The sequence below is a fragment of the Acinonyx jubatus genome, chromosome B4 (genome assembly GCF_027475565.1).
Source record: "Acinonyx jubatus isolate Ajub_Pintada_27869175 chromosome B4, VMU_Ajub_asm_v1.0, whole genome shotgun sequence".
NCBI classification, from domain to species: domain Eukaryota; kingdom Metazoa; phylum Chordata; class Mammalia; order Carnivora; family Felidae; genus Acinonyx; species Acinonyx jubatus.
In genome coordinates this window covers 6,322,867-6,350,650 of record NC_069387.1, presented here as the reverse complement: position 1 = coordinate 6,350,650, position 27,784 = coordinate 6,322,867, and the positions used below count along the sequence as shown (strand labels likewise).

Below are 27,784 nucleotides of genomic sequence, written 5' to 3'. Positions count from 1 at the left end.
GAGGAAGTAATAATCAACCGTCCCACCACGGAACCCAAATCTGAATTCGTTAACTCCCCGGTTTACTGTCCACGGACCCGTGGTCACCGGGGCAGCTCGATACAACACACACGCTGCCGGACCCCCATGTCCAAACTTTCCGGCTGAGCGGATCTTCGGTGGGGCCTGACCGTCTGTACGTCTCACAAGTTCCCAGGTGATGCCGGTCTGCTGGTTCCGGGGACCCCACTTTGAGAACCGGTGCTGTAGCTGCCCCAACTGAGGTCTCGTCATGGTTTACTTTGAGCTCATGTCACTCTTCGACGGTGTGGTTTCTTCCGCACAGCCAGCGTGGATACCCTGTGAGACCCGACACGCCTCTTTTTCCCCCGGCTACATTTTTAAGAAAATATTGATTCAGCAAGCGGTTCCTGAACCATACCACAAAGCTCTGTCGTAGGCTAGGCCCACCTGACGTTTCAAGACCCATCCGTTCACAGGCTTTCTGTGAAGATCCTTTTCGTGTAGCCGTGACCCACACCGGCCCAGAGATCAAAGGCCACCAGACAGTGGTAGTTCCCAGTTAGGCATTGAAGACAAGTCTGATTCGCATTCAAGTCTCTGCAAGCTAATACTTCTTCAGGTCTAAGAACATAATTAAGGATGTTATTGTAATTCTGTAGCAAGAGGCAAAGCCTGGAACGACCTAGAAGGACATCACTGACTAGTGATGTCCACTCGAGGGGGAGATGTTCCACTGGCTTCTTAGGGTTATGGTAAGAACTGGGGAGCTACTTGTGTGAAATGATCTTCCCTGTGGGTATTGGTGTTGCCGCTACATGCATGTGTCCTAGGGTTTCTGGAACAGCCCCTTTCAGTTGTGAAAGGACTTTGGAATGGACTAGTGTCTTCTAAAGGGTGCGACCCATGATCATTTCGTTTTCTTGATCTGCAGATTGCCATCCACAGTGCCTGTTGAGAAAATACCTCATGACCTTTGTTTATTCTCTTCCTTGGACACCACAGGTAAGTGAGCCCCTTTGCGGTTGTCTGACCCTTCCCAGTCTGTGAGGGGGACATTTCACGTATTCTCAGGTCAATATAAGAATGTCTCAACTCTGGGTTCTTTTTCCTTGTCTCCATTGCTACTTATTCACATACAGCTACTTTAAAACATTTTTCTTTTATTTTTTGATTTTTCTTTAATGTTTGTTTATTTTTGAGAGAGAGACACACACACACACAGCGTGAGTGGGGGAGAGGCAGAGAGAGAGACGGAGACACAGAATCTGAAGCAGGTTCCAGGCTCTGAGCTGTCAGCACGGAGCCCGACTCGGGGCTCGAACTCACAAACTGTGAGATCGTGATCTGAGCCGAAGTCGGGTGCATAACTGACCGAGCCCCCCAGACGCACCTTTAAAAAACAGTTTCTAAACCAAATTCTCTGTGCCTCTTCTGTCCTTGGTCAGTAGCTCTAGATAATTCTTCTGGTCCACAGGAGAAGAGTCCAAGTGCTACTTGGAAATGAGGAGCCAGTTAAGGTTGTATGCTGTGAGTGGTCACGTGGAAAGAAAAAGCATTGAAAATATCCTCAGCACGCACTCCTGCTTTTGACATTTTATGCCATCCCACCTGCATTTTCTACTAGCGGTTAATACTTAAGTCCCGTGGGCTCTTGAGTTGTTCCTTAAAACCCTCTGTGTTTGAAACCTGAGCACGAATAGTACGTGTCTTTTAACGTGTAAAGTCCTACATCTTCTAAATAACCTTTGAAAACACACATGGGAATTCCCCCTTGACAAACAAAGCTGATTATAGACATGTTTGTACATTGAATAATATATCTGATTAAGAATCCTGTTTTGTATCCAGAACGAAACCCACTCTGAGTTCTTCCAGGATTAAAAGCTATACGCCGTGGAGGAACCCTATCCGTCCAGAGTGTAGTGAGGAGAGCATTTTTACGAGTAGACTCACTAAAACTTTTTTTCTCGAGGTCTGGGTAGGGTAATCCTACCAAGAAACTTCCACGTGTGTGCAGCTGTGGGCATAATTTTCTTTGGTCTAATTTTGTTGTATAGAATTCAAACTTCAGAATGGTTTTAAAATGTCAGCTCTTCCTTCAGCGTCTGTAATTGTTATTTTACTCCTTTTGTCTTTTACTCACAAAAATAACACTTCGTGCTTTTTCCCTGTTGGTTCTTAGTTGAAGTCCTGTTAGGACAGACCTTCCTGGACCATTCAGTTACCATCCCAAACTCAGAACCATTGTTAGGCAGAAATACCACTGTTAGCATGGTTTAGCTTGGAGCGGCGTGGGGGAGGGCGCGTCTTGGCTGAGAGCGAACCCCCTTTCTGTGTTTCCAGACATCAGGAGGCTGTAGGGTAATACCTTACTGTGTAGTCATTCCACTTTTCCCCGTGGCCCTTGGAGACACAACTAGACCAACAACTTGGCTAAGTCAAAAGCATAATGAAGGAAATGCAGATTTAATCCTCTGGGAGGTACATTTCACATCCATCCGAGTGGCAGAATGAGGCAGCCATACCTAGTGTGGGCTTGGACGTGGGACTGAGGCAGCCATACCTAGCGTCGGCTTGGACGTGGGACTGAGGCAGCCATACCTAGTGTGGGCTTGGACGTGGGACAGCAGGAACTCCTACACAGCGCTGAGAGGAGTGTAAGTTGGGATAGTCCGCGTGGAGATCGATTTGACCATGTGTAATAAAACGGAAGACTGCAGACCCCAGGGCCGAACTGTTCCCCTCCTTGTTACGTACTTGGAAAACTCTCTTGCCCATAAGCAGGAGAAGATTTTCACAGCCGTGTTCACTGAAGCCCTGTCGGTAATACCGAGAGAGTGGAAATGATTCAACGTCCATCAGTAAGAGAATGGAAAACTCGCTTGTGCTGTATTGATGTAATGGAGTCACGCACAGAAGTGGAAAATGGATGAACCTTCTGGATAAACGTTTACCAACTTGGATGGATCTTAGAACCTTCACATTAAACAAACCAAATGCTGCAGAAAACCACTTAGGGAATACAGTAAAACCTTGGATTGCGAGTGACGGGCAAGACGAGCCAAGATTTCTAATAAATTTTAACTTGATAAACGAGTGATGTCTTGCCGTACGAGTCGTATGTGATGCCGCACGTCACGTGATCACAACTGAGCCAGTGGTTCTTGAAATTCGTTTTGATACACAAGTGCTTTGGATTACAAGCATGTTTCCAGAACGAATTATGTTTGCAAACAAGATTTTGCTGCATTTTAAAAATATCCGAAATACGATCCATTGTGTGTTGACACACAGACACCTGTATGTGTGGTAAAGTTTATAGACGTGCATGGGAATGACAAACACCAGACTCGGGGAAGGGGAGCACAAGGTTGGGGGGGGGGCGGTTCTGGGGTGGAAAGCCCAGGGGAACTTAGCTGTGTAGCCGGTATTGTTTTTTTCTTAGCTGCCTAGTGATACGTTAGTCGTCACTGTGTTGGCTGTAGCACCTTTTGCTGTGTCTCGAACCCTGCATAATACACAGAAAAGTTCACGTATGTGGTAGAAAAAAAAATAACCAGAACTTCCAAGCTGGTGTGGGCATAAAACATTCCAATGTCAAGACACCACGTGCCTCTGGTAATTTTGACAACTAAGTGGAGGAAGCCGGTTTTTTGTTGGATCCTAAGGCATCCGCTGTGTTTCTCTTCCCTGCAGGCACTGTTAACGGGAAATACTGCTGTCCTCAGCTTTTTATCAACCACAGGTGTTTCTCGGGCCCTTACCTGAACAAAGGAAGAATCGCAGAGCTACCTCAGTCCGTGGGACCCGGCAAATGCGTGCTGGTTCTGAAAGAGGTAAAGCATGTTCGACAGTGGTCAGAGTTGGCTTATTTCCACGAGGTGGGTGGACTCTCCGAAGGAGAGAACGGAAATGTGAATCCCATGAGGTGACATTTTCCAAGCCCCGGCTCTGCAGTCCTTGGGCCCAAGCTGGTCAGACGAGGACGGAGGATGGGTGAGTCAAAGACTCAACAGGCCGAGGGAGGGATAGACCTTCCTCCCCTGAGTGCCGGGAAACGTTGCGGTGGGTTTGAATCAAGAGCTTCGGGAACTCAGGGGAGATGGGCTGTGTTGGGGGGCGGGGAGGGCCTGGGAGTGCAGACCGGAGGTTCTCTGGAGAGGTGAGTAAACCTTGGTGGACAGAAGGAAGTGCTTTGGGGACGGACACTCCCCAGCCGAGCCGGGAGTGGTGACCTCTCTCCCCTCCCTCGGCCGTACCTAGCGGGGCGCCTGCATGTAAGAGGTGCCTGCTGAGTGCACCATGGGCTCCAGGCACTCGCGTGACGTTTGTGTCCCGGGCGGAGCCCTGGCCACGCATCATCTTGACGGTATTGTTTCCCATCTCTCTTCCTGCCTCTGGGGATCCACCTGCAGACAAAGAGGTGCGTCCTAATTACGTCGATGGAGGGTTTCCTCTCTGGTCTGTGTTTACGGCCTCACCATGGACCTGGTGCGGAGAGGGGTTGGAATTTTGGAAGCATTTCTGAGCCGTTCTTGGAACGCCGTCTCTGCTTTTGTCGTGCATATCAGTGCTTCGTCTTAAGAAAGAGGACCCCACACTCATCTTCTTTATTGCTACTGTGGCACGAAGAACGTGTTTCCATCCGAGTGCGTTAGGCAGCCTCTTGGAGCCAGGCACCGCACGAGGCCCTGGGGAAAACAGCAGCACTGTCTGCCCTCGGCCTGTTTGGGCTTCGTGGCCCTGACGGGGGGATGGTGTGAGTCTAGAGGTGCAGTTAACGGGGTGCTCGGTCAAGGCGGGAGCGGAGCGCTCCGGGAGCACAGGGGAGGCAGTGACAAGGAAATGCCAAGTGACACTTGATGTGGCTTGGGCAGAGTGAGTAGAGCCTCGGATGCACGGGTGGATGTTCGGGGCGGCGTCCAGGAAAGACAGGTGGTCCCGCGTGGCGGCAGCGTGGACCCTCAGGCTGGGGACAACCCGTAGGTGTACAAGAGGACGTCCCATTTTGAAAACGAAAGAGAGAAATCTGGCGGGCCTGAAGCGTGAGGCGGGACGGAGTAGCCGGCGGTCCGCACAGGGAGACCTCTGGTGTCCCGAGGGATGTAGACTTCCCACTCTGGAGGACAGGGACCCCCCCCCATCCCCCTGGGTGACACTGTGCCAGAGCCGGCCTCCTCACTGTGAGAACCTCCGTGTGGTTTCGGACGCCCTTCCACTTCAAGAGAACGAGCTAGTTTTCGCGGAGTCAGAGCGAGTCTGCTTCTCCAGGCCGCCTGCGGAACCAGCAGCGAGAGACTTTATACGTTTAGAAAACAGAAATCCATTGTAGAGGGAAGACGGAGGTTGTGGCTGAGCAGAAACGCTGTGAAGAAACTCCGATCAGGCCGCTGTCATGGTCATTTATTCAGAAGCGTGTCACAGAGAAAATGTTCGGAAGGGGGTTCCTGTCCTTAAATGTGCTTCCGGTCAAGTGGGAGAGACAAGCGGGCGAGTGAAGACGGCGGAGTGGGGGGGCGTCTCGGGTGCCGTGACGGGGCTGGGACGGGTGCTTGGAGGTCACACAGATGTCCCCGCAGTCTGTGGGGACAGAGGAGTGGGCATCCTGCACCCAAAAGCGCTGGGGGTGGTGCCCTGGGACGGAGGCAGGCAAGATTGGGAAAGCGGGCTTCCGGCACAGGTGTAAGGACCTCGAGGGACGGACACTGGGCACAGACGTGTATCGCGAGTCCCCGTGGGCCCTGCTGTCCTCAGCAGTTTGGACCCGCTTTCGTGGGAAGCCGCCCCCCTCCAGCAGGCAGGCGCTGCGTCCCGAGAGAGACCGGTGCAGGTGGGGTCCAGCCTGCCTGGCAGGTGGGCCTGTCTTACAGATGAGACGTTTGTCGCTACAGAAAGACGGTGCTGAGGCGGAGGGGACGCCCCTGAAAGGCCGTGGTGGTGCATAAACGGAAGGACCGCCGGTCAGCCGTGTGTCAGGTGGCACTGACCTCGGATCCCTGCAGATGCTGGACTGGATCGAAGGAGACACCGAAGCGGGATTCCGTGTCAGGATCTGTGTCACGATGCGAATCACACGCTTGGACCGAGCATTGACCCTCTGCCGTCCAGCCCGTGACGGGGTGTTGGTACGGTGGGGCCTGCCTGTGTCTGGGCCTGTTATTTTCAGGACGGATCAGAAAGGAACAGGGAGGCCGGCAAAAGTAACAGAGACCCGGCGGGAGCCTTTGAAGCTGCCGGCAAAACCGTTTGTCACGGAACGTTCCCGCGATGAACACGAGGTCCCAGCTCGCCTGCCGGCTCCGTTAGCAGACGCGGTGGCCTCCTCGGGGGGCTGGCCGTCTGTCCCGCACGAGGTTGTGGAGTCCACGGTGGTTCCCCCTGACCAGTTCTGCGACAGGTGCCAGCAGCCAAACGTGAAAGCCGGGCCGAGCAGTTTTCTGATGACGGAACCAGTTGTTCGCTGATGTTCAGAAACTGCATGAGTCAGGAAGAGGAGAAGAAGGGGAAAAAGCCAGCTCTTCAGTTCTGTGAGCTCCAGAAAAATTGTCAAGTTCCAGCAAGCCAATATTCATGCTGATGCGCTTCCTTCTAGCACCAGAACCTCCGTGGTTTCAGATTCCGTTTTACTTAAAGAGAATGAGGTCGCTGGAGCAGAGACGGAGCGCGTTTGCTTTTCGGGCCATCGGCGGTGTGAGCGGTCGCAGGCGTTTTCGTCTTTGGGAAATGGCCGGGCCGTGGCCGTTCTCCTCGTCCACGCTGCTCAGAGAGAGCAGACGCGTGCGGGTGTGGACGGAGCGGCCGTGGACGTGGCACGAGGCAGCTCCCGGAGCACGGACCACCAGAGGGGAGAGGGTCGGCGCCTGTCTGCTCACCTCCTGGGCAGGGAGCCTCCCGCACATCAGACTCGAGTGAGGCTTTGAGGACTCAGAGCAGACCCCGGCCTCGATTCTAGAAAGGCGGCAGCAGAGTGGGTAGCTGACCTCCGAGAAGCTGGAGCCACAGCCGGTGAGCGGCCCAGCCAGGTCCGTCCTCCCCACGAGGGACCCAGGAGAGCAGCTCTTGCAGGGAGGGAATGGGTCGAGCCTGTGGATGGCCCCTCAGCCTGGGCCATCTTGTGGGAGCCCTGGGCCCAGACCCGTGGGGGTGGGACCTATAAGTACGAGCCCCCCCGGGGGGCTGTGTTTGTCATAAATCAAACCTTCATGCTCAGTGTGCTCGTTGTCACCCAGGGTCGTCCTTTCCTGTCCCGGATGCTTCCTCCCCCACGCCTGCCGAAGTACCCCAAGGTGTCCCCAAGACCCGTCCGCTGCAGGTCTGTGTGCCCTCGGTCGGTTTACGAGGTTGTGCGTCACCATGCTCCCCCTCCTCCGAGCATGCTGCAAAGGTGCTGGGGAAAGTTCTGCTTACTCCTTCTTTAAGTGCAATCTCCTTCCTGAGTGGCCAGGCCTGTGCAGGGCAGTGTAGTAAGGGGGGTGCTGTGTGCTTGTGTCCGTGTGTGAAGGAGAGCCCGCACAAGCACACGAGGAGGAGGAGAGAGGGCCACCTGGTGCATTTACTCGTGTCCGTGTGTCCAGCGATGACAAGCACGGCTTCTGAAACGGACAAGTGATGACACGGGACGACACCGACCAGGCCCTGCCGGCAGAAGTGACTCTGAGAACACCAGCTCACAAGTTAGATTCTCTTGCTTTTTTGGTGACTGTCACATGCACGGGTATAGAGGTGCCATCCCAGGGTGGCTTACAGACATTTCGGAAGCACGTGTGGTTTTCTGAAACGTTATTTGGCTTAAATCATTTGCCCACACGTAACCTCTGTTTTTAGCAATAAAGTATAGAAACGTCCATCCAGTGGGGAATCTCTAGGAATCTCTTTTTATGTTTTCCACATAACTTTGGGATGTGTGTTGGCTCAGCAACGTAAAAACACTTCACATGCTGCATTTTGGCAGTGTGCGTGCGTTCAGTCCTTTAGTGAACATGTAGGGACGCTTGGGGGACTCAGTTAAGTGTCTGACTTGGGCTCAGGTCATGATCTCACGGTTTGTGGGTCTGAGCCCCACGTCAGCTCTGTGCTGACAGCTTAGACCCTAGGAGCTGCTTCGGATTCTGTGTCTCCCTCTCTCTCTGCTCCTCCCCCGCTCATGCTCTCTCTCTCTCTCTGTCTCTCTCTCTCTCTGTCTCTCTCTCAAAAATAAACATTAAAAAAAAAGAGCAATGAACATTTATCAGTGCGCTTCCTATGAAAAGGTACAGATGTGGCCCTTGACTCTCTCTTCCCTTTTTTCTTCTTCCTCATGCTTAATACAAGGCTGAGGAGAAAGCATCCAGAATGCTGGACACTAAGGAGACTTTCCAAAGTGATAAGCTTCCGTGGCTTTTTCTTTCCTTGCAAGCTGTGTGCTCGTCCCGACCTGGATCTGACATCGAGATCAGGCAGAATGCAGTGGGGTACGCTTGTAAGATAAAATACGTAAGACTGAGCTCTACCAAGGCAGAGAAGGTGTTCCTGATGAGTGGGGTAGAGACGCACATGTGTGCACACAGACACCCCACCCGCCTACCTGTCTGTCCGTCCACCCACCCATCCACCCACCCATCCAGCCATCCAACCACCCACCCATCTATCCACCCATCCACCCACCCATCCAACCATCCAACCACCCACCCGTCTATCCACCCATCCACCCACCCATCCATCCATCTTTCTATCCTGTATCTGTCCATCATCATCTCTATCATGTACCTATCCATCCATTCACCCACCTGTCCATCATTTTCATCTATCCATCCATCAGTGTCATCTATCATCTATTTATCATTTTCTTTTCTTTTTTAATTGTTTAATGTTTTTATTTATTTTTGAGAGACAGAGAGAGACAGAATGTGAGCAGGGGAGGGGCAGAGAGAGAGAGAGAGACACAGAATCTGAAGAGGCTCCAGGCTCTGAGCTGTCAGCGCAGAGCCCGACGCGGGGCTCGAACTCATAAGCCGTGAGATCATGACCCGAGCCGAAGTTGGACGCTTAACCCACTGAGCCACCCAGGCGCCCCTGTTTATCATTTTCTAGTCTGTTTGTCTACTGTCTATCTAAAACAGTCACTTTGGTGCTCTTCATGACAGCCGGTCAGGGGATGCAAAGGTGTAGGCACGATCAGTCAAGCCTTCCTGGATTTTTAAGAGACTAGGTTGTGACAAGTGTAACGCTGCAGAAAGTGACCGTGGAAATGATTGCGGGCCGTGAGTGCTGGCCCGGTGGTGCCGGAGTCTGGGGCCGCTCGCTGGCCGGCCACCGGGCTGCAGAAGAGTCACAGAGGAGATTGCGGCATCCACCTGCACTGAATGAGATTTCTCTTCCCTTCCGTCTGCTTCTGTGGCCTTGCTCGCTGGCTTCAGAACGTGCGGAAGGGAGCGACCGGGAGATGGCAGGGTGTCACCGTGGTCCGTGTGTATTTCTTTTCACCTACCCTCAGCCCTTCCGGGGTCTCTCGGGGACAGGGGTGTTCGTCTGTGCAACACGCACCAGATATTTACCGAGCATGTGCTACACCAGATAACCCTTCCAGCACTGGGAGTCATCCTCGTTCATTCCTTCCGGCCCCGAGAACTCGGGAGTCATCCCCGTGTGCCAGGTGGGCACTGTCCTTGGAGCTGGGGGTCGTGATGAGCAAGAGACGTGGCCCCTTTCTTAGTGAGGCGACAGCCTCCCTGAAGACGGAGGAGGGGCCTTGTCTTCCCCTCACCCCCCTCGGCCTGTCTCACCCTAACAGACCTACCCAGGGGCAGACATGCTGCAGAAGTCTGTGCCTGGTGCCGGTAGAATCACACCCCGGCTCTGTGTTCTCTAGGGCAGTAGGAGTAGTGGGTGTGCGGTGTTTAAATCTCGAAGCAGTGCTGTGTGTTGCTTGGGCGGTAAGAGGACAGGAAGAGACCCCTTTTCTGAGTCCCCCTGGGTGTCCCTCCTGGTCTCGCTTTCACTGTGCTTCCTGTGGTCTGGCTCAGGACCTGACATCCCAAACGCCTTCTCCCTGGCTGTCAGGAATGGCTGTCTTCCTAACAGCCGTCTCTGACTCTGAGACTTCCTAGAAGTGCACCAAATGTAAGCCAGTCAGGTCAAGTCAAATCCCTCTCTCTCTGCCCCTCCCCTGCCCGTGTTCTCTCTCTCTCTCTCTCTCTCTCTCTCTCAAAATAAATCAATAAGCCTTAAAAGAAAAGAAACACCGAACGTTGCGTCTAAAGCAGAAGGCGTGTTTGGAGACACGCCGTGCCTGAGGGATCTGGGCCGCGCGCTGCCTGCACTCTGCTTCCCCGGCATGCGGAATGGGTTCGAGCAAGAGGATCCCGAAGAATCCTATAGTTCTTCAGTCCCCACACTGCACCGGCCCGTCCTCCGCGGCCCTGCCAGAGAGGCTGGCCTGCAAATAGCAACGTGAGCGCCCCTACCCCGCCCCCCCCCCATACCCCCTTTGCAAACGAACTCCGAAGTTTCCAGTGGGGCCTGGCAGTTTGGAATTTGGCTTCACTTGTTGCTTGCAGTTCATATTTCCGCCACATGGTCGACCCGTTAGGCTATTTCCTTCAGCCTCTGGGTTTTGATTACAGTGTTTATTTTCCACATTCGGGGGGCTCTGTGATGACTTCTTTGAATTTGCCCATCGTTATAGATCTTTGGGCATTTTTTCTTGGCTACCTGTCACGACAGACTTCTACTTACAAACTCTAAAGCCTTCATGTAGGAACCCAGAAAATAAGAAATCCAAAGCAGTCTTAACTGTTGACATAATGATGCCATACGGTGCACGAAGGTAACTTCTCCACAGCAGCCGTGTGTTTTTCGGTATAATTGAGTTGAGAAGATGGTGTGTGTGTGTGGGGGGGATGGGCATCTTGCCTGGGTGACATCTAGTCAAGTCAGTCAACAAAGTCTAAGATGGGGACTGGCCTCTTGGCGATACTCTCTGGTGTTTCGTTGCTATTGTTTTTTTTTTTAAATTTTTTTTTAACGTTTATTTATTTTTGAGACAGGGAGAGACAGAGCATGAACGGGGGAGGGTCAGAGAGAGGGAGACACAGAATCTGAAACAGGCTCCAGGCTCTGAGCCGTCAGCCCAGAGCCCGACGCGGGGCTCGAACTCACAGACCGCGAGATCGTGCCCTGAGCCGAAGTCGGCCGCTTAACCGACTGAGCCACCCAGGCCCCCCTCGTTGCTGTTGTTTTATGCTTATGCTGAACACCAGCCCATAAAGAACAATGCACCAGGCTTGTGGGCCGTAACACGATCATAACCTGTGAAGCAAGACTTAGCAGATTGCCGGGCAACGTCTGGGAAGGTTGGCAGAGGAGAAGTGTGGCACTTTTTGTTGTTCAGTATCACTTGCCTGTAAAGAAGGTAAGATACCTCTCTGGAACTCTCTTATCACACTGTAGGACAGGAGTTTCTAGGAAAGGACCTCAGCAGCAAATGTTACTTCCTAAGCCTCCATCCACATATATTTTATGTATTTTACGGCCCCAAGTAAATTCTTGCCGTGAATTAGTCCTTAATTTCTAGATGTACGGAAGAATTTTAACTAATTTCAGTGCTCAAGTTGAAATTCATTGAACAAACGCCAAAAATGATTGATTGAACCCCTGCTATTGCCGGGTGTAATTGTAGCTGTTATGGATACAGCAGCAGACAAAATGAAGCTGCTGATTTCTTGGTGCTCATGATCTAGTGGGGTGGACAGTAAGCCAATAAGCCACGCACTCTGGATACAGGGAGGGTTTCTTGGTGAACATTTGTGGACTGTGAGAATAGCAGAGCTCACGGAGGCCTGGAAAGTCGCCGTCAGAAGAGGAAAGTTGCCGAGAAGAAAAAGCTATAGGGCAGATGAAATCTGTCTGATTCGAACACAATGCCCGTGAAACATCCAAGTGGAGACGGTTATATGTGTCTGGAGTTGGGGAAAGTTCTAGGGTGGAAATACAAATTTGGGAACCGCGAGTTTGCTGATTCGCGGAGAGCGTTTAAAGCCAGGTGCGCAGTGGAGTGAACGTAGCCAGTCTGAGAACTTGAGCGCCGAGCCTCACCGTCGTTTGCGGGAGACGCACAGGAGGACCCAGGAAAAGTGAGCTGGGATGCACGAGGGCCTGGACAGGCTGGAGTCTTGGAGGTAGAGGAGAAAGCGTCCCTGCTGTGTGGAGCCACAGACAGGGTGGGCCAAGAAGACAACCAAGGATTGCCGTTCTTTGGCGATGCGGGCAAGTTGTGGGCTTGGAAGGGCCCCTGGGTGGGCCCCAGAGAGCCCTGCAGGGGACAAGGGAGCCAGCAAGTGCAGACAGCTCCGGAGGCTTCCACCATAACAAGAGAACAGAGAACGAACGAGGCGGCTGCAGGTGGATGAAAGATGAAGAGAGAGTTGTTGTCTTACAGGATGGGCCTGCCGACCGGGTTCTGCTCAGACCGAGGACGTGTGTGCCTCGTGGGTCTGGAGGCTGGGACCAGGTGCCTGCAGAGGTGGGTGCTCACGGGGACTCTCTGTCTGCTTTGCCCATGGCTGCCTCCTCGCTGTGTCCTCACACGGAGGGGGAGAGAGGGAGAGTGAGCAAGAGCTCTCACAAGGGTACACTCCATCATGAGGGCCCACATCGCATGGCCTCATGGAACACCTTACTCTCCTCCCAAAGGCTCCATCCCTAAAGCCATCCCATGGAGGTTAGCGTTTCAACACATAAATGGGGGTGAGGGTGAGGGACACAATTCAGTCCAGAGCACCACACGGTGAACAAGAATATTCTAGAAAGTGTTGTGGGCTGTAGGATACGTTGCTGATGGTGGACCATGAACCCAGAGGGCAGAAAGGGTGGGTTCAGGGTGCACGGAGGAACTTGAGATTGGATCAGACAAGGGGAAAATGCAGAGCCATTTGGGAATTGGATTCCAGGGGCAAGGAATGTTCTGGAAGTGTTGAGTTTCTGGTGACGGAGGTGAACGAAGATTCAGGGTATGGTGGGATTCTCCTTTCGGTCTTCCAGGGGGAGGTAGGAAATTCTGGAAAATTATAGCCTCTTTTGGGGAGTGGTCTTTTGTCAAGTTGAAGCGACCAAGCCTGGGGTTCATTGTTGGGGGGTTGAGTTGGGGGAGAGACTGCCCACCAGTAGAGCACGGAGGCTCCCTGGCCTTGCTGCTGGGACGAAGGGGGCACCTCCCCTCCAGGGTGGTGGGCAGCCAGGAGGGGCCAGCCTTCCATAGAGGATCCGTATAAAGTGAGAGGTCGGTTTCGGCCAAAGCAACAGAGTTCTCCACTTGGTAGAATATGTCTGGTTATTACTTCTGTCGTTCAAATTTTTGTAACTAACAGCAAAAGGAGTAGTGAGCGTAAAGGACTCATGGCTTCTACGGGACGGAGCTGGGATTTGATCGCACATCGACTGAGACTTACGTGTAAAGTAGCTTCTGCACAGACACTTCATGAACTGCAAGAGATCCCGGGAGGCGTTCCTGGAGTTACTCAGACTCCCTTCTGCCTGTTTATTGGGCATACTGTTTATTAACTTCACACCTCACATCCTCTTAGTTAATTGGGGGCAGCTTGCACACGACCCTTCCTGATCAAGGGCATAATACAGCACACTGAGTTCCGATGTTTTGCAAGGAACAGTAATTCAGTCTGACTCTGCGTGGTGTTACCAGCCGCCAACTCGGTTATTTTCTTGGAGGTAACTGTGATGCCCTAAGATGTCATGTGCACCAGAATTATTCCGCTCACAGTCCCAAAGTTTTATGGAGAGCCTGTTGAATGTGGCAGTGCATGATGCGGCATTGGAGATGCCGTGGGAAAATTATTCAATATTGGACGCTTTTGACAATTTAATGGCTGCCCGTTCCCAGGCTGAATTGAATTCTGGAAGGCATTTTCTTTTCACTGTCTCAAAATGCATTTCACTCTGCAGCCAATAACATGTAGCTCTGGGCCTTCCTCACCAAACACAACGGAAAGAATCGGTTTAAATTTTATTGTCTGTTGATAAATACTCCGTGCATTATTTCAGTCAGTTCTAATTGGATTTATTTTTTAAACTCGATCTCTGTAAATTGTACTGACAGCAAACAGTAAAATCAGGCGGTTATTCTAATACCGAAAACATAAGCACACCAAAGCTGCTCGGCCTCGTCCTGGCCCTTTAGTGCCTTGGCTGAACCAGGTGCTCTTGACGGGGACTTAGGGGGCCCTCGGAGTAGAGCATGAACCCGGCTAAGAAAAAACGCTTGCCACGCGGACTGCATGGTATAAAATATCTTGAGGGACACCTGGGTGGCTCAGTCGGTGAAGCGTCCGACTTCAGCTCAGATCGTGATCTCACGGTTCATGAGTTCGAGCCCCGCATCAGGCTCTGTGCTGCCAGCACAGAACCCGCATCTGATCCTCTGTCCCCCTCTCTCTCTGCTTCTTGCCTGCTTGCACTCTCTCTCTCTCTCTCTCTCAAAATAAACTTTAAAAAATGCACATTTTGAAGATCGATTCTTCTGTTACCATATGAGAGAGCATCGTTGTTTCCCAGAATGAAATCAGGGTGCCCGCCATGCCAGTTGTGTTCGGGAACACGTCACATACGCGAACGCCATGACCATGCAAAGCCCAGCGACATACCTTTGTCTCCATCCTCTCATGCGTACTGTGCTGTGTCCTCTGTAAACTCTGGGCACTTTGGCAATGGTGCCAGAGTTTCATCTCAGCAAGGTGTTTTCCTCCCCCTCTCAGAGGTGTTTCGCTCTGCTACGTCCAATGTGAGCCCAGTGCCTGCCTTGTTCCTTCCCTGGAAGGGGGGCGGGGAGAGACGGGACCGTCCCGTACCTACCTGTGCTCCTGGGGCTGGCACCCGGCAGGTCGTCACCCAGATGCATGTTGTGGAACTAAACCCCGTGGGTCTCGTGGTCCCTTATAGGCCGTGCTGCACCTTCACATCCGGTAAGCATCCTGACCAAGTGACAGCTGCCGTTGAACGTGCCGGAACTCATAAAACGTTCATGGTTAACCAGGATCTGCTTATGGAGAGGGGAATGCCCCCAAGGGAGCTGAATTCCTTGCTCTTGGCACTCAAGGTTAAACAGGAGCACGTTACCTTCCCAGAGCTGGGGCTCGCAGAGGGCGGCGTCCGGTCTTTCAGAGGTGCCACGGGAGGCAGCGACCACATGTGTATTTTCGTGGACTTGGGAATTGGGAATAAGGGGGAGGTTTGAGGAAATATGCCATCGGATGGTACTAGATACCCCAGACTGTCTTTTGAAACGCTCGCGTCTCTGAGAGCGTCGTCCTCGTATGAAATGTCCATAAATCGCCGGCACCAGGTGAGTTTCAAATGCCAGCACCAGGTGAGTTTCAGACTTCAACCCTGCAGTCTGTTCAGGGTTGTTGGCGCCAATCGGCTGCCTCTCTCTTATTGGTTCCCTTTGAAACTTATTTTCAAAAATCAAATGAAGTTCTCGGTAGCTGATCTTACTGAAGGGTAATCCCGTTGATGCTAACTGGCGGCTCTTTGGAGGGAATAGAGCTGTGTTTCTACAGCCAGAAATGCTAAGGACAGTCTACCGTCCTCTCCGGCAGGCAGTTCACACGCCCGCCCGAGCGACGGGATTTCACCACCCTTTTCATCCCCTTGGTGCGGAGCCGAATCCGTGTCAGCCCACGGAGAACGTTCCACCCAACTGAACGGACGTGTCAGCAGCCGCATCTCCTCCTCGGGTGGGCGGTCTTCGCGGTGCTCTTGTTTCAGCAGCGATGTCACTGAAGTTCATTGCGGTTCTGTTTTTTCTTTTGTTTTTTTCCCCGACAGGTTCTCAGCATGATAATCAATGCAGCTTACAAGCCCGGAAGGGTATTGCGAGAACTACAGCTGGTGGAAGATCCACACTGGAATTTCCAGGAGGAGACACTGAAGGCAAAGTATGTGTTTTCCGTTCTGCAAAACCGTGCTCTTGGCGATGGTTAGCCTGCCGCTTGGAAGCGTTGCCCCTGTTCCTTGTGACCCGGCCCAAAGAAATGGGAACGAATGGAAGGCTGTCATCCTCTACGTAGACTTATTGGCGTTTTTGTGGCCCAGAGCCGCCTTAAGCCTGGGGACTCCAGAAACAAAGGAGAGATTTGTTTAGCTAATACTTTATCGTGTTAAGCATTCCGAATCAGAACTCACTATGTTTTAAGGCCAGTAGTTGATTTGATCAGAAGGGGAAGAACTGTAAAAGAGAGGATGTCCCTTGCCATTATCATACATGATTCACTCACAGCGCTTCCTGTTTGATGCCGTGGGGAGTTAATGCCAGACACACGTGCTCTTTGCCCTGGTTGCTGGTCGCGTTAAAAGATAACCATTGGTTTTGGCCAGTGGCCTGGGGGTTGACATGTGGTTGGGCACTTCCTTTATTTGCAGATAGACTAATGGGAAAGGTGATATTTTGGCTTTGCTTTAGGTTTCTCGAACTCTGAAACTGATGGCACCCACGGGATAGATGCGGTTGAACACGGTTGTCCGTTCAGGAGGCAGACGGAAGAAGATCCGTTTGTCAAGATAATTTTGTTTAATAATTGTTTTGACTTTTGGCCCTTCATATTCATTTAGCTTTGCAGTAGAGTAGATCTTCCTGATCGACTTCTTGTCTAACGGTGTCCTAAATAAAATAGCGTTTAGATGTGCGACATTTGGGAAATGATACTTTTTTAAGTTTTACTTATTTATTTGAGAGAGACACAGACAGTGCAAGCAGGGGAGGAGCAGAGAGAGAGAATCCCAAGCAGGCTCTGTGCTGCCAGCACAGAGCCCGACGTGGGGCTTGAACTCCCGAACTGGGAGATCATGACCTGAGCCGAAGTCAAGAGTCTGACTCTCAACCGACTGAGCCCCCCCAGGCGCGCTGAGCACGTCTGCAATTTCAGATTCAGCGCAAGTCGTCTGGGATCTGATGATGTTCTGCCAACTCACAGAAGTTAGAGGAAGTACGTGTTAACAGGGAGAACGTTTATTTATACGAAGAGGCACATATTTCGTCCTTCCCGAGAAATATTTAAATGAACTTCCCCTGTAGTGCAGAAGAAAATCAAGTTTTTTTCCAGTGTAACATTCCATAGCTTTCTGCTTTATCTAAGGGAGACACCATCTAAGGTAGAACATTTTCTTGTAAGGCTAATTCATAGGAACATGGTGGCCAAAAACCCGAACGAGTGTTTATCCTGAGACACTCTTCTGTAAAATTCAGTGCATCCCAGATATACCTGATGGATAAGAAAATAGGAAAAATACAAAAATCTTAAATCCTATTAAAATCTCCCCTGTCCCTAAATAAGCCAGAAACTTGCCCCAGGTACCAAAATGACAGGGGCGTTAATTTTGCGGTGTTTTCGCCGGTTTTCAGAGCTTTTATTAAGTCTAGCCCTGATACAATCAAAACAGTCAGCCCAGCTGGATTGGAAAGGCAGCGTGTTCCTGTTCTATCAGATACGACAGTGACTTCCTTAGCCGGATCTTACATAGCAACTTACAATGAGAAAGTGTCTGTGCCGGGTTCCAGGCATGCGGGATCACGGCAGCCTCTCAGAGCAGCTGCTAATGAGGACAGATTTACAGGGGGGCGGAGGGGGGTGCGGGGGAGCGTTCCGTCATGACGCTCCGTGTTGCTTCGGATGCTTCTGACGTAAAACGACAACTTTTCAGATCTTGACAACTTTGCTGTTTCCTTCGGTACAAATGATAGGAGAGGGCGCTGGCGTCTTCCCGTTTTGCGTTCTGTCACGAATAAATTAACCCAGTGGAGGGGGGACCCGCATTTCAGGCTCTGGGTTGTCTTCTTGTGGTCCTTGAAGGACAGTATTACAAGGAGAGGTTTCAGGAAGAGAGGACGTGAGATTGTCCAGGCATGGGGCTTGTGAGTGCTGCCTGCTAGCATCTGGGCTTTCTTTCTCTTTTTTTAATGTTTATTTTTGAGGGAGAGACCGAGCACGAGCGGGGGAGGGGAAGAGAGCGAGCGAATCCCAGAATCCGAAGCAGGCTCCAGGCCCCGAGCTGTCAGCACAGAGCCCAATGTGGGGCTCGAACCCACGAACAGCGAGATCATGACCCAAGCCAAGGCCGGACGCTTAGCCGACTGAGCCACCCAGGCGCCCCGGGCTTTCTGGGTTTTTCCTCTTGTGAAGAGTAAAAAACCCACTTACTTGACCGGATGGGGGGAAAGGAACATTGCCCCTTAGTGATTTTTTTCCTATTTGTCCAACGGTGGTAACCTTTCCTACGGAAACAAAATATCGCAGTATTGAACACCGCGTAAGGGGTGCTGTCGTGAGTCTGTAGCACGTATTGAGAGGTGCCGGAGGAACAGTAGCTTCTAACATCGTTCGTTTCGGCAGTCCTGGAAGAGAGAATTCTCTTTCCGATGAACTCGGGTGTACTGAATTGACCTACATTATTTTGAATTTCAGGAGGAGGAATTTAGGCTCTGCCTTAGGGGGATTAAAAAAAGTTCCCACTCTGTGCATCTAGAGACATTTAAATGTTTTCCGACACGTTATAGAATCTTCTTGGGGGGGAAAGACCGTTAACTCTGCTTTGAGTGGCTTTTGTGATAATCGTCATAAAATCCAGGTGCAGGCTTCATAGATTTTCCCAGTCTTCTGTTAGAGTTATTCAGAATATTTAAAGAGGAAATGTCCTCTTTAATTTGGAGTGAGTTAGACTTCCTTATCACTTAGGCAGAAGCAAAGAAAGTCACATCTTTGAGGTGAGTCATGCTTGGCTTTCTGGAATTGGTATTTTTGTTTCTTTTCCATCAGCAATTACTAATTTTTATATGTTTTGATTTCACCTTTTTTTTTTTTTGTCTTCTACTCATGCTCATATTTTGTGAATAGCAAGATGTACTATTTGGCTATAAAGTGATTTGTGTGAAAAAGGATTCCCAAAACAGAAACTTGTCACTGAATAAAAAATGTAGCTCGCTCATTTGTTCATTTTTACGTTGGGCACTTGCTGTCCTGAAAATGTATACCGTAAACAGTACAGGAAGCAGGTGGCTGAACCGGTTTGTGGAGCGTAAGCCTGGAGTTCTGCGTGTGCCTGATTGAGTTCATGAGGTTATGGGCGTGGTGTTTCTAGTTCAAACACAGATCAGTTGAGGGTGTTCGGAATTGGGTCGGGTGTTTCTGAGAATAATCACCCCTCTCCCCAGTGTGTTGCTCGTCATGATTAGAGTTCTCATTAATTGAAATGCAGGAATCGAGAAAGAAGGGAGAGGTGTGTGAGGGGTTGAGTTTCATAAGAACGAAAACCAGTGACCCGGTGTGTCGACCGTAGTTTTGACGATCGAGATGTGACCGTGAAGGAGAGGCTGTCTTCTGGAGGAGATCAGGATCGTATCTTATTGGTGCCAACGACAGGAGTGATTTCCCCACGACATCTGAAGCTTTTCTGTTTCTGCGGAGTTAAATTCTCCCTCCAGTACTTGAGGATGTGAGTTCAGGTTGACGGAGTAGAACCTCGTTTTCTATTCTCACACGCCTGTTGCTCCCTCCCAAGAGTTTGCTAAAAGGTCCCGCTCTGGGTCCGTTTGAAAGTGAATACTAGAACTCATGCCAAATTGAAGTCATCCCCCTTGGACCGTACTGATACTTTCACATGGATCATTACAGGATTGTGGGTTGTTTTCAGTCTGTATTTCCTGTTGACTCAAAATCCATTTTGGTTTTCCTCAACTCCTGACTATTGAAAGAGACTTTTTCTAGTACCCTTGGGGTTCTGTCTTTCTGGGCCCTACCATATTGCACTCCCATGTGGAAATAAATCCCTGCTCTAATGGGGAGGAAGATACCAGAAGGCCGTTCATACTTCCTTATTGATGTCAAGGAGGAAAAACATTTTTTCTACTCTGTTATGTTCAGCCCCTGGGAGCCTGCAAATTAAACTGACAAAAGACAGATTATCAAGAGGAAAGACCATTTACTTAAGGAGCAGTGAACACGCAGCAGGCAAGGTACTTCGGGATGAGTAACTTGAAGGGGCAGTTAGAACAAATAGGTATCTTTATGAAAGACAAATGAGTTTTTAGGAGAGCGAATGGGGGAAAAGAAAGTTTGTGAAAATGTTGCCTTACGCAGGCATAAAGCAGTCTTTGTGTCTTCTTCATGGTCATGAAACTCCTGAGAAGGGATTTACGGTAGGTTTACTCTGGTCTCTCTCCTGGGGTTAGAAGCCACTCCAAAGAGGGAATTTAATGGTAGTCCTCATTTCTCAGAAGTGTCTGCTTTTAGTCAGATAACGGGAGCTGTGAGAAAGCTGCTTTCTGCATCCGTTGAATCCCACACATCTTTATCTAAAAATAATCTCTGGACTCCGGGCTTCTGAGTGCATCCCCGCGGTGACGGCCAGGAAGTGTGTCCCTCAGGGGACCCTCCAGTAATGCAGAGGTGCTAAGGGAACGGGGTGAAGGAGTCTTAAAAATGACGGGGTCGAAGCTCCTCCGTGGACTGTTGCTCACCGCAGATCTTCCTGTGGCTCCCTCGTTCCCCACCTTTCTTACCTTCATCACTTCCGACCCGCTGATCTTCTACTTCTTTTTTCCTTCCTGCCTCCCTCCCTTCTTTCCTTCCTTCCTTCCTTCCTTCCTTCCTTCCTTCCTTCCTCCTTCCTTCCTCCCTCCCCCCCTTCCTCCGTTTTCTCCTTCCTTCCTCCCCTCCCTCCTTCCTCCCTCCCTCCTCCTTTTCCTCCTTCCTCCCTCCCTCCCTCCTTCTTTTCCTCCTTCCTCCCTTCCTCCTTTTCTCCTTCCTTCTTTCCTTCCTTCCTTCCTTCCTTCCTTCATTCCTTCCTTCCTCCTTTTCCTCCTTCCTCCCTCCCTCCCTCCCTCCTTCCTTTTTCTCCTTCCTTCCTTCCTCCCTCCCTCCTTCCTCCCTCCCTCCCTCCTCCTTTTCCTCCTTCCTTCCGCCCTCCCTTCCTCCTTTTCCTCCTTCCTCCCTTCTGCCCTCCCTTCCTCCCTTTCCTCCTTCTTCCCTTCCTCTCCTCCCTCCCTCCTTCCTCCCCTCCCTTCTTCCTCCCTCCCTCCCTCCTCCTTTCCTCCTTCCTTCCTTCCTCCTTTCCTCCTTTTCCTCCTTCCTCCCTTCCTTCCTCCCTCCCTTCCTCCCTCCTTCCTTTTTCTCCTTCCTTCCTTCCTCCCTCCCTCCTTCCTCCCTCCCTCCCTCCTCCTTTTCCTCCTTCCTTCCTTCCTCCTTTCCTCCTTTTCCTCCTTCCTCCCTTCCTTCCTCCCTCCCTTCCTCCCTCCTTCCTTTTTCTCCTTCCTTCCTTCCTCCCTCCTTCCTCCCTCCCTCCCTCCTCCTTTTCCTCCTTCCTTCTGCCCTCCCTTCCTCCCTTTCCTCCTTCCTCCTTTCCTCTCCTCCCTCCCTCCTTCCTCCCCTCCCTTCTTCCTCCCTCCCTCCCTCCTCCCTTTCCTCCTTCCTTCCTTCCTCCTTTCCTCCTTTTCCTCCTTCCTCCCTTCCTCCTTTTCCTCCTTCCTTCCTTCCTTCCTTCCTCCTTTTCCTCCTTTTCCTCCTTCCTCCCCTCCCTCCCTCCTCCCTCCCTCCCTCTCTTCTTCCTTCCAAGATTGATCATAATGCCAGGAGTTCCGTTCTGTGTACTAGCCTGATGGTCTCTTTCAGTATTCTCCTCTGTTTCTTCACAGAACTTGTACTCTGTGCTTTAAAAACCTTACCTTGTGTTGGGTTTAGGACAGGTCTGCTGGGCCACTTAATAAATTATGCGGCCGAGCGTCCTTCCCTCCAGACACGCACTGCCAGGCTATAGCAGAGAGCTTCCTCCTGTGCCCTTGAGCTGCTCCTCACACGTCTCCCCACGAAGGCCTGTCGTTGGCCTACCGTTCTTACACCTTTCGTGGTGGGGAGAGCTTCAAAGCGGACTCTGCTTTCTCCTGCGGTCACGACTGGTGAGGGGGCCAGGACGTGGCGGTGGAGCCCCCCTGGTGCCCTGCGTGCTGCCCTCCTGCTTCTCCACGTCTGTCGGACTTACTGGCACCTGTCTGTCTGTCCCGGGAGGCCCTCAGGATCAGAGGATGGTCACGTGGTGCGGAGTCTCGGAGGAAATAGAAACGACAGCACCCCAGAAACGCCGGTGTCCCACTAGACCCCAGCCATTGCGTCGAATCTTAGGGCCGCCTTTTGCCTCTGTTTTCGGTAGGCCGGTATCTCTGCGTGTTGAGTGCGTCCTTGTGAAAAAAGACTCGTGTGAACAATCGCCCTCAGGTGTGGACCGACTCCAGACAAGCCAGGATCTTGGTCCTGGCTGGGGCTGTGAGGTCCAAACAGCTTGTTTTCCACATCACCTCAAATATCCCACCGGACGGGGCGCCTGGGCGGCTCAGCCCGTTAAGTGTCCGACTCTTGGCTTCTGCTCAGGTCGTGGTCTCACAGTTCGTGAGTTCGCGCCCCGCTCTGCAGGGCTCGCTCTCGCCTTTTGCTTTCCCGTATTTGCACGCCGGCCAACACACAGCGGGCACAGCTGGCCCTCACGGCCTTCAGGCCCCGCTACGGAGCCAGTCCCCCCGTGCACACGTCCTCTGCGTCCCGCTCAGAGCTCAGCAACCGCCAGCACAGGGCTGCCTCCGCCCTGCCTCTCCCTCTCCACCTGCCACAGACCGGGATCCTTTTAACGAAGGACGACCCTCGAGACCACGGCTGAGGGAGAGGGAGGGAGCAGGATGGGGCGGGGGAGGGACCGTGGCCCCCGGTGTCTCCGGAGTCAGAATGGCCCCCGTGGTGGTTCCGCATCGGGCCCGAGTGGATGGACGCTTCTGCCCCACTGCAGTCACTCCCCGGGAGCGGAGAGGGCCGCAGCTCCTGCGGCTGGGGGCACCCTCTGGGGGCCAGCGGCGGGGGCATCGCGGCGTCCGCCCTATGCCAGGACATGGTGGCCCCACCTGGCCTCCCCAGCCCGCGCACCTTCCCCCCCACCGGCTCCCCCCCCTCCCCCCCCCCGTCGTGGCTTTTCAAAGAGCTGTTCCAGAAGGGCAGGGAGGGGAGAGCATTCCTTCGCTGGCAAACCATCCTGTAATTCTGTTTTCGCAAATTTCGATTCCCGTTTCCTAACCGCGAAAGGTTTGCGGACACGCCTGCTTCCCCGGAGTCGTCCCGAACTAGAAGGGAAGAAAAAGCCACCCCTTCGCCATTCCCCATGGATGGACACTTGTTCTTGTCCCCTTAACATCCCTCTAACGTGTTTCTGGAAGCCTCTGCTTTGGAATTTGGAGGCCCGGGAACCTCTGTCTTTGGGCCCTACTTACACGGTTTGAATTCGGACCCCAGTTTTCACATTTGTCCTGCTTTTTTTACTTCAAAATCATTTTACTTATTTTCACTTTTTTTTTGAAGTTTATTTTTTTTTTTAATTTTTTTTTTTCAACGTGTATTTATTTTTTGGGACAGAGAGAGACAGAGCATGAGCGGGGGAGGGGCAGAGAGAGAGGGAGACACAGAATCGGAAACAGGCTCCAGGCTCTGAGCCATCAGCCCAGAGCCCGACGCGGGGCTCGAACTCCCGGACCGCGAGATCGTGACCTGGCCGAAGTCGGACGCTTAACCGACTGCGCCACCCAGGCGCCCCATGAAGTGTATTTATTTTTGAGAGAGAGACTGTGTGTGCACGGGCACAGGGGAGGGGCAGAGGGGGTAGACGGAGAGGATCCCAAGCAGGTGCCCCAATGTATCATTTTATTTTTTTAAGAGACTTCAAGAATCTTGATATTGAGCTCTTTAAAGGAGAGCACCCTAGGGCTACCAAAATTGTGATGGGAGGGGTGCTGGGGGACTCAGCCGGTTAAGCATCCGACTTCAGCTCAGATCACAGTCTCGAAGTTTGTGGGTTCGAGCCCCACGTTGAGCTCTGTGCTGACAGCTCAGAGCCTGGAACCTGCTTGTGCACTGGCTCTGTCTCTCTTTCAAAAATAAACATTTAAAAAGTGTTAAAAATCATAGTGGGAAAAAACTTCCAGGGACGTCACATCCGTGGCATGTTTTTATTCTGCCTCCCCGAGAACCTTAGCGGTATGCTGTGTCCACAGAATTGTGCTGGGTTTATTATGAAGCATGACGAAAGCCATGAGCAAGAACTAGCCACAGGTGAATCACAGAGCCCTCCTCAGGGCTGGGGCTGCCTTCCTACACCAAGGGTCAAGAGAGGGCCTAGAAGGATCAACAGTTGTTCAGGGCTGTGTGATTTAAAGCATGATCTTATCTACAAAGAATTGCTTTTTAGTTCTTCCTACACGGAAAGCCATGCTTGGCACTTCAGAGAAATATAACAACAATCAGTACAGAAGGGCTGGGATTAGAAAGACCAAAGAATGAACACAAAGGCCAGATTTTTCAAGTTAGAATTTAATTTTTTTGGCTATGGATACTGTAAAAGAAATGATATTGCGAGGGGGTAGTATTCTCCTGGCCTTCGGAAGCGTAGAAAGAAAACCAAGCTGAAATAAACCCAGAATCAGTTTATCCTGTTTATTTCTATCACTGCATTATTCCCAGGGAACCAGATCTAGGTTTTGAGTGTAATATTTAAAAAAAAATTTTTTTTTCACGTGTATTTAATTTTGAAAGAGTGTGAGTGGGGGAGGGGCAGAGAGAGGGAGACACGGAATCCGCAGTGGGCTCCAAGCTCCGAGCCGTCGGCGCAGAGCCCGACGTGGGGCTCGAACTCACGAGCCGCGAGATCGTGACCTGAGCTGAAGTCGGACACTCAACCGACTGAGCCCCCGGGTGCCCACCGAACGCAGTATTTTATTCGCAAATTACAAAAGCGATGCTCTCCTTACGTTACGCTGCTTGCACGAACTGCGTGGTATTCCCGCTGTTTTGTGGCAGACACAAATGGGCTCTGCAGGTTTGGCGAGGTTCGGCCCATCCCAAGTGCAAGGGCAGCGTTGCCCTACTGGGTGGTTCATGCCTCTGGATTTTGGCCTAGTTTCCAAAGACTAACGCGAGTGTCACCTGCCAGAGAGCCTGCTGTTCTCCTGGAAAAGAAATTGTTGTGCGAGATTTCAGCTTGAAAGTTAGGGTGTGCATGAAGGGCACCGTTGAAGAGGCCCCACGGTTTTGATGACTTCTTCGTGTAGGTGGACTCTTGAGTTCCGCGATACGTCAGCTAAGACGCTGCCAGCTGAGAAGGTTATAATTGTTTTGTACCAGGGATATTTTAAAAAATGTGCTGACAGGTGATTCATCCAAGTGCTCGGAAGAGCCAGGCATTACTTACGTCATCACTACCGTAAATATTTGGACCAGGGCTTTGGTGCCCATTTTTGAAGAACAATCCATCCACCCTGCTTTCTAGAAGAAACGGTCTCTACTCTTTTGTCAGTGGCTTCACCGCCTGTGGTTTTCCTTGGGCAGGATAAAGTTCTTTTTCCTCAAAAGCGATGAGCAACACGAGACCATGTCTGGATTCCAGAAGCATTCTGGAACGTTCCATCACGTATCCCACAGAGAGAAGGTGCTAAGCAGACATATTTGTGGAGGGGATTCTGTTACAGCCCTCAGTCACGTGCGCTGGGCACGATGCTGGGCTTCCTTAAAAATGCCGTGGTGAGCTCGGAAGGAAACATGAAAACAAATGGCCCGCAAGTCCCACACGCTGTGCGATTTGTTGTTAGGAAATAAAGGGGCTGCTTTTGGAATCCGCCGTACGGAACAGGTCTGAGTAACTGTGCGGCCTCGCCGTTGCTTTTCCTTTCTTCCTTCCAGATACAGAGGCAAAACCTACAGGGCCGTGGCCAAGATCGTGCGGACGTCCGACCAAGTAGCGGATTTCTGCCGGCGGGTCTGTGCCAAGCTGGAGTGCTGCCCGAATTTGTTCAGTCCCGTGCTGGTTTCCGAAAACTGCCCAGAGAACTGCTCCATTCACACCAAAACCAAGTACAGTAAGTACAAGCTACGAAAACAACACGGGTGTCTGGGCTTACACCGTGGGGTAAGGGAGTTGGTCTTTTTTGTTTGTTTGTTTGTTTGTTTTAACAACAACACACTGCGGAGTGCTTTTCCACGGGAATTGCCACGGAAGAATTAAGATTCGCCGTGGTACGTGCTCACGTGTCTCCAGCCCAGGGGAAGGCAGGGACGGGCTGACTGACCCCAGAACGAATTCGCAGCGGCAGGCATTGCCCAGGAAGAAGTGAGAGTGCGTGTGCCGTGACTTTCAGGCGATTGGCTGGGTTTGGAAATGCTCTGGCTGGAAGGACGGCTGGAGAAAGGCCTCAGCTCTGGCCTTGGGCTGCATGCACCGTAGCCGCTCCCAGACACCTGCACCTCGGGTTACCTCGAGCTCTGCTGACTCCCCCATCCCCGCTTCCGCTCTTGCAACGTCTCCCCTGGGTTACCTCGGAGCCGGGAGTGGCTGCATCCCCATCACGGTGGCCTGGAGCTCTGTTCCACCGCCAGCCCACGTTCCAGCTGCCAGGATCCCACACCAGGCCCTCTGGAGTGTGGTCAGTGCTCCGGGAGCCCCAGCCAGTTGGGACTGATCGGCTTGTGTGTCCGAACCAGGAATTTGCACATCCTTGAGACACCGCTCCAAGTGTGAATTTCCTCGTAGTGTTCTCTCTGTATGTGCGTGTATATTCTAAATCCTGTTGTCCGCTCCATCCCTGCTATAAGTCAGCGCCCTCCTCCGTCAGCTTGGAGCACACAGCCTCCACCCTCGTGCATGGGGAGGCGAAGGCATGTTTGTAGGGCCTGGTGAGGTCACCGTCCTGTGCGGAGACGCCTCATGTTACCTTTGGCGGGAGGAGGGACTCCCTGAAGCAGGCTTCTCATTAGCAGAAGTTTCCGGATCAGAAAGGACCTGACTGAGAGCTAAACCTGGCCTTGAATGCTGACCTTAAAAAATGGGCTTCTGTGCACTTCCGGATCAGGGGAACGAGGGAAGAAGCGGGTTACTACAGCTCAAATTAAGCACGACCAAAATGACTTACAGATTTTTCTGGGTCTGGTATGATAGGACGTCAAAATTCTAAGATCGCTGGGGCAGCTTAGAGTGAAGCCTGCGACAGGCTGAACCGATGCTCCGGGGGGAGTGATAAACCGAGGCTCAGGGAGAACTGAGAGCAGAAAGGTCTGTGGTCACCCAGTGTGACCTCACGGCTCCCAAAGTGTGCCACACTTGCGTTATGTCTAGTAAAACTGCTCTGATTCCTAGCATCTGGCTTCTAGAAAGCCAGACTGCACCAGGCTTGTCTTGCGCGCATGGGGTTCTTGGGTGCGAACAAATGCTTACCCACTTGTAACCGGTATCTAGGAGTAACCATGAGGCAGAGATCTCGCCACTTGGTCCCATTGGTCTCGTGTTGCATGTGAGGAAACTGAGGCCCGGGGCCAGACTTTTCCGTAGGGATACATCAGCGTGGGCACGCATGGAAACCACGGCTCCGTCAAAGATCACGTGCTTCACCGTAACCCAGGAGCTGTGCGTTTTGGTGTTCTTAGCTCCTTCCAACCATAGATAAAAGTTCCTTTTCTGCATTTGTTTCTTTTTTTTTTTTAAATGCTTGTGTATTAATTTTGAGCAAAGGGGGAGGGGCAGAGAGAGAGAGAGAGGAGAGAGAATCCCAAGCAGGCTCCACCCTGTCAGCACAGAACCCGTCATAGGGTTTGACCCCATGATCCATGAGATCGTGACCTGAGCCGAGATCAAGAGTCGGATGCTTAACCGATTGAGCCCCCCACCCCCAGGTGCCCGTCTGCGTTTGGTTCTTTATGGAATAATGGGGGGTGATCTTGGGGGA

At 51.8% G+C, this 27,784-nt stretch overlaps 1 protein-coding gene across 10 annotated transcripts in view; it reads left to right on the top strand.

Moving 5' to 3' along the window:
- Window positions 1-27,784, top strand: part of SFMBT2 (Scm like with four mbt domains 2) — a 220,517-nt gene that overhangs the window by 178,743 nt on the left and 13,990 nt on the right. For all 10 annotated transcript variants that reach the window (XM_027073367.2, XM_027073370.2, XM_027073371.2 and 7 more), the window contains 4 exons: window positions 935-1,005; window positions 3,700-3,839; window positions 15,820-15,929; window positions 25,749-25,924. In XM_027073367.2, coding sequence (XP_026929168.2) covers window positions 935-1,005; window positions 3,700-3,839; window positions 15,820-15,929; window positions 25,749-25,924 — 497 coding nt within the window. The remainder of the gene's footprint in view (window positions 1-934; window positions 1,006-3,699; window positions 3,840-15,819; window positions 15,930-25,748; window positions 25,925-27,784) is intronic.